Consider the following 6,541-nt stretch of genomic DNA (forward strand, 5'->3'; position numbering starts at 1 on the left):
AGGCAGTTGGTGTTGTTGTCGCTGTCTTTATACTTCTTGTGGGTCTTGGAATATTCGGCTAAAAACCGATAACGTAAACGCAGCTCCGATCGCATCTGATTAAAGTATGTAGAGTCTCCTCATCGTATAGTTCGAATACGAGTTGAACAACTCGCATCAATTGTACTTCTACTTCTCTTGGAGAGCCGTACGTTGTGCGCATGTATTTTTGATTGAAACCTTGTTGCATCATTGGTGCCTGTACGAGAATATGTGAGTGAGCATGGGTGACTGTGTTGCTGGCTGGCTGCCGTGTGTAGCCATCACCAAGCCCGACGGATTGATGCCGAGAAAGCGCACCTAATAGAGTAACAGCGACCTGAGGGAGATTGTTCACTCCTTCGACTCGTGTCTCTCTCATACGTCTGTGGACAACGCAGCTCGACCCATCAGGTTTAAAAGTGGGCCTGAATTCGTTTCCAGCACAGCTTCCCAGGAGCTTCTCTATACTTTCATCTAGGGTTCGATCACCATGACTACGCTCGATCATCGCAGGACGTCTCTCTTCATGTGTGCGAGCGGGGGGGAGATTGGTCAGCACGGGGTTTACGCTCGTTACTCCCGTTGACCCCGGCCCTATGCATAAGCAGTCACTCGTGAGTCTCAACCCTCTTGCTTGCTGGACTTTTTCTCGACACAGGTCGGATTTCGAATGGGACCTGGAGCACGTAAGGCATCATCTACGGTAAATACACACGTCAAAGGATTATGACGAAGCAGATACAACGGAATCCAAGAGGGCCCGGCGGAGCTTAAATCCCGGGTGGCTGTATGAGCCCTTGGTACGTAGGTATATCGGATTCAGAAGGAGCGCGCCTACGCGGAGTATATGGATGAGTTACGAATGCTATGTTCGCAGTAATAGATGACGAGGACCCACTACGGGCCATTATGCGAGTATGTAATAACCCTTTCCGGGCAGCTTACTCATCCGCAAAGCCACAGTGCTGACGCACCGCGACGACAACTTTGTGATCCACGAGTCCACGTCGACATCGCGACCATGACTCCGGCGGTACATAGCATGCGAAGTCCAGCGGTGTCCGAACTCGAGCGACGAGTGGCTGCCGTCCACGACGCCTCGGATCCTACGGGAATCAATGTCTCCATACGTGGCTCAGGGATGTGACGAAGAGAGTGCCTGCCTACCAGTGCGAGTAATCACCACGAACGAATAGGCGCAATTCCACAGACGCCGTATATACACGTGGCCGCCTTCTGTACCGTGACCAGCTACCTAGACCGCTGCTGCTACTCCTCATGGTGAAAATCGCTGAAGACATCGCTGAAGACGGGCCGACGGCGGGGCTCTACCCCGGGATTTTAACTCCATGACTCCATCACATCCATGATGTGTTCCTGATGCTCCGCAGTATCTATTTCCGACGTCGAGTCACACTGCTCTCCGCGGGGTCCCTGGTAGTCGACCGGAAGAGTCCACGCCGGCCCATCACTCGTCGAGTGACGAGTGACGAGCCATGGCGGTATGCATACCTACCTGACTTGACTGGGCAGGAAAGGAGTGCGACGGTTCGCCATAGTCTAGATAGGCTGTATGTGAAATAAACTGAAGATCTCTCTTTCTCTACCTGACTTGAACTGGACCCACGGGCAGCGAGCCGTCGTGACTCGTTCGCAGTCATCGTAGCTATAGTAGCCAGCAACTCCATTGTCTACCTACATCCTACCATAGTGCTCGATAACTACTTAGTTGTGGATGTCCGAGTCGAATGTAGGTAGGTAAATGACATGGTACATACACTCATGATCATATCAGATCGATGAGTCAGAGGAGGAGTCGGAGCGGCTAATATGCCCGCATTCCGGCGGCCTCGCTCGCATGCGCTTCGAACTTCCCGTCGTAACTACATTTCGAGCGAATCAAGACGGGCCGGAGGATGTTTACACGTCGACGCGCATTTGTTTTTTTGTTCTTAGGTATTGCCCGAGCGAATGTGAGAGAACACCAATTTGTTGTCGCATACCTACGGCCCGTCCAGACTGGCGACTAAACGCGCATGCCCAATCACCCATGCCAACAACCCAGCTAGTAACAAAACAGCGAGTGCTCTACCGTGACCACTCCCGCCACGACCACCAGTCCACCACCACCACCACCACGACGCCGACAAGACAGCAAATGCCACATCGCAGCTTCCGTTGACTCATAGCCCACCTTCTTCTTTTCTTTTCTCTTCTCTTCTTTGCTTGCGTACGCGTACGGTATTCCAACCACTGCAAGCTGTAGAGTAACTACCATTCCCATTACCAAACATCCCGACGCCTCAACAAACCCAGGGGCGCCACCAAAGCGCACGTGATCGCAGCCATCCGACGCCACAGCCACAGCACCCCTGGTCCCTGGACCGCACACGCACACACACACAACACCCAGGATCCACCACCCAACAGAATGGAAAACACATGTGATTGCGAACGCCGTGCTGTCCAGACTCACAATCCGGGGCTGGGGCTGTGCAGTTTGCGATCTTAATTAGTGCTGGGCCATGGTCTGGGGAGGGCGGGCAGGTCACAGGGCGAGTATACTAGGTGGGTACGGTCCCGGTATGGTATGTCTGTATGTATGTGGGTACCATCCATACTACTGTCGACACGCAAGCCACTCTCCGGGGCCAGCAGCAGCAGGCAGCCTACCTACCTGTCTACGTCTACCGCCCCGTGCAAAGCCCCCCGCAGGTATGTATAAGGTAGGTATGCACTCTCGATAGGGCGTAACAGCCAGCATCCTCACACGCACCATCCGAAAACGCATACGAATCCGGCCGGGGCGTCCCCCTCCCCCTCCCCCGGTTCCGGCCAGTACCTAGGTATATCGGTGATGAGCTGTCAGACATCGTTAACGTTCGCCCCCTCCGATCCTCCGATTCCCCTCCTCCTCCGATAGCCGTGTAGGGCAGCCCTCCCCCCTCGCCCGCAAAAGTGCCGCTTGCCGTGGTCGATCGTTCCTTTTCTCGTGCTGTTTGTTCCCTTCCTTTCCGGTTCCCCGTATGTGTGTGGGTGTGTGTGTATGTTGTTGCTTGAACTCCACCATCGCCATCGATAGATGGGATGGGCGCAAGCGAGTGATATAGTGTGCAGCGTAGTGAGTGCACTGACGATTTCCGCACTCTCAACGGAAAACAGGGCTGTGCATAGCGGCAGCCCCACACCTGCACACCCGCACATCCGCAACAAATCATGGCAATTGACAGCGCAGAAGGGATGGGATGGGATAGGGATGGGAAAAGTCGGCTTCCCTGTTCTGTTGCGATCCCTTTTCTGGAATCAGGATATTTTCCGGAGGTGATCGGCAGGACGGGGGTGTGGCCCGGACCCGGGGTGGGTGGTTGTGGTGGATGTGGCTTGGCGGGGGGATCGGCGAGCCTTAACGAGCCTGCTTCTGGCCGCCCCCAGCCGGTCGGAGGTCGACTCGGATTCGTCATGATCCGCGGGCGGAGAGGAGGATGAGAAAGAGGAGGAGGAGGAGCGACGGCACAGCTTCCCAGGCACAGGAGATGGCCAGTGCCAAAGCGCGATTCTCTTTTTTTTTTGGCGGTGTCGCTCCGTCAGTGACGGAAATGTGAAGAGATGCTGTCGTCGCGGTTGTGTCACGACGTCGCTCGCTCGGCCAGGAACAGGAATTGAGTTTTTTTAGTCATCGCCTTAGTCAACAACTGGGTAGTTGGCGCCGGACGAGACGAGACGATGCGAGACGATCTCCTGCGACTACATACTCTACTTCGCACATACCGGTACCTAGTTCCAGCACCTATCCACGGGCCTCGTCTGACATGACATCCGATAAGCGTCTCTGCGCGCACTCAGCGCAGCGACGTAACATGCCATTTTCTTTGTTGCTTTAGCTACAAAGTACGGCACGGGGACGGGGTGCAACCGTGCAACAGCCTCTTGACGTCGGTGGATGTTGGAAGTGGCCTGTCGCAGCAAGCATCGCTCGTCATGCAGGGCTGGCAGCAGCAAGACCCTGAACCAAATTTAAACTTTTCTTTACCTTTTTCTTCTCCACGGAACGTAGTTACGCACGCATGCACAGTGATGTCATGCACGCCTAGAGTACACAAGCGAGCACACACTACCACCACCACGTCTGCACCAAGCGCCAAGGATGATGGATGATGCTAGTCATGCTATGCTATTTCGGCACACTCGATGATGCTCACTCACACTGCTCAGATGCTGCTGCTGCCGTCAGCATACAACGCCGAAACTGCGGATTCCCCCCAACCCACCACACCCCGTCGGAGCCGGCCGAAGAGAAGGTCGAAGATGCGCACCGAAGTGTGGTGGGCTGGGTTCCGAACGTGTTTGCGCAGACAAAAGTTTTATGGCTGCTGAGATTGATGATGATGATGCTCGATTACCTACGTACGTAGAGTACGTAGCGATTATCTACACAGCCCCACAGCATCACAGCATCACATGGAACGTATTGTACATACCTCGGCATCGGCATTCGATGTCCGTGCCGGGGGCATTCATTTGTCATTCTCGGGCATCAGCCACACCCCCACCATCCAGTCATGCGCATTTCTCGGATTATTCCCAACCGTCCAGCACCCCCCCCACCCCACCCCAACAAGCAAGAATCGCACTTAGCCCCCCGGAGCCGGGGATATCCGCCCAAACCCGGCACCGGCGCCGACGCCGACAAACACCGTCCGCCCAACAATGGCCAAGAACCCACCCAATTGCAATCGCCGAGTCGGTCTCGAGCGTGACTGAACGGCCGCGTGCTCAAACAGTGTAGGAGGAGGAGTAGAGAGAGAGAGAGAGAGAGAGAGAGAGAGAGAGAGAGAGAGACTCCGCCCTGTTGGTGAGTCACAGGGCACGCCTCGATCGCGGCCGCCAACACGTCTTTCCATGAATCGAAGTCCGCTCGACACTCGACACAGTGTCCAATCACGTGGATGCACTTTCGCTTCAAGTGTCAGCCCAACACCCCTGTACTACAGGCTGTGGCTAACCCAGTACTAACTATACCTACCTAGGCCGGGTCACACACCAGCGACGAAAAACCATGATCAGCTCACTTCCGCCATCCGTCGCCCTACAATCTGCTGGTCAGGCAATTGCACCCAGCTACGCACCAGCTATGTACGGATAACCCATGACGAAAGTGAGCTGTGCTCGTTCGTTCGCTTCTTTCGCGATAAGGCAGACGCCGACAGACTGACGGACTGACGGACAGATGGACAGATGGACAGACGGACTGACAGGTTGACAAAGAAAGAAGGAAAGAAAGGAAAGAAAGAAAGAAAGAAGGAAGGAAGCTGAACGGACCAAAGGATCCGAAATGGACGGGGGAGGGGAGGTCCAGGACTCCAAGTGTGAATGTGAACGTGAACGTGAATGTGAATTGGTTTAGATATTTTCTTTTGGTTACCCACCAGCCACACTTTGGCACTTTACTTCCTGGCACTTTACTTCCTGGCACTTTACTTCCCTGCCGCCTTGGATCCCTGAGCACGATCATCTCGTAAGTCAGATCGGATACATGGAGTGCCGTATGTATCTATGATCCATCCACGCATAGCTGCCGTCGCGAAATACTAAGCTCGCATTCGTCTTCGGACCCGGAAGGCTGGAAGGCCGGAAGGCCGGACCTGCGCCGACAGGGGGCGACCGCCGACCGGCTGTTCCGAGGTTAACGGGCTTTGCACGCACCGATCTGATTGACCCGCACCGCGGCGCAGACGGATAAGGCATCAGCTCGTCCGGAACGGATCAGATAAGCGAAGACTCGCAGCGGCGTCGGGCTTGAACGCAACGCACCGTATGTTGAGTACGGTAGGAAGCACGTATGATGGTTTCGAGGGCGGTTCTCACCATCATCGTCATCGGGAAATGCGTCGACGCTTGAAACTGTGCCCAAACGAATACCTACGCTACGTACTTACATAACGCCCGGCCAATGAGCTGCCACAAGCAGGAAGTGGCAAACATGTCTACCTCGATTGAACGAGAATGCAGATTCGAAGCGGAAGCCGCGCGTTGTGTTCGTTGTCCGTTCGTTTGGACGCTCTCGTTTTTCCAAGTGGGCGTGTCTACCCGTGAGCATTCGAGGTGATGCAGGTCAACACAAAAGCTATCATGGTCGAGGTCAAGGTCGCTCGCTCCCCACCCTCCCCGAATCCCCGAGTCCCCGAGTCCCCAAGTCCCCGCTGGGTGCGTGCGTGTGTTCGTGCGCTCGTGCGTGCGGTGGTGCTCACGAAGGCCGATGTGCTGCAGTAGAGATGCGTCATCTCCTTCCTACGGCATCCGACGACAGCGTGTGGGGGAAGGTGGATGGGTGGATGGGTGTATGGGTGGGTAGGTTTACCGTTTACGTTTCGAACCGAAAAGGGAGTTTCGGATCATTGTTTGAACTTTCTTTGCCCCGCTGATCTCCCCGAGCATAGGCTGAGCTGGGCTGGGATCGTAATGGGGACTGGGGAGGGGACGGGGGGCGTCCTCGAAATGTTGCCGGATGGTAACTTCTTAC

General features: G+C 55.1%; 1 protein-coding gene across 1 annotated transcript; it reads right to left on the reverse strand.

Annotated features, from left to right (window-relative positions):
• Nucleotides 1-5,495: 5,495 nt before the first annotated feature.
• On the reverse strand, nucleotides 5,496-6,003 carry BZA05DRAFT_420073 (uncharacterized protein; the record flags this gene model as incomplete). The annotated part of the gene is made up of 3 exons (XM_051485626.1): nucleotides 5,496-5,572; nucleotides 5,725-5,922; nucleotides 5,958-6,003. 3 exons carry the CDS (start codon nucleotides 6,001-6,003, stop codon nucleotides 5,496-5,498), a joined length of 321 nt encoding a protein of 106 aa, XP_051338024.1.
• Between the last annotated feature and the right edge of the window lie 538 nt (nucleotides 6,004-6,541).

This window comes from Tricharina praecox, assembly GCF_024521635.1.
Source record: "Tricharina praecox strain CBS 144465 chromosome Unknown BZA05scaffold_18, whole genome shotgun sequence".
Taxonomy (NCBI): Eukaryota; Fungi; Ascomycota; class Pezizomycetes; order Pezizales; family Pyronemataceae; genus Tricharina; species Tricharina praecox.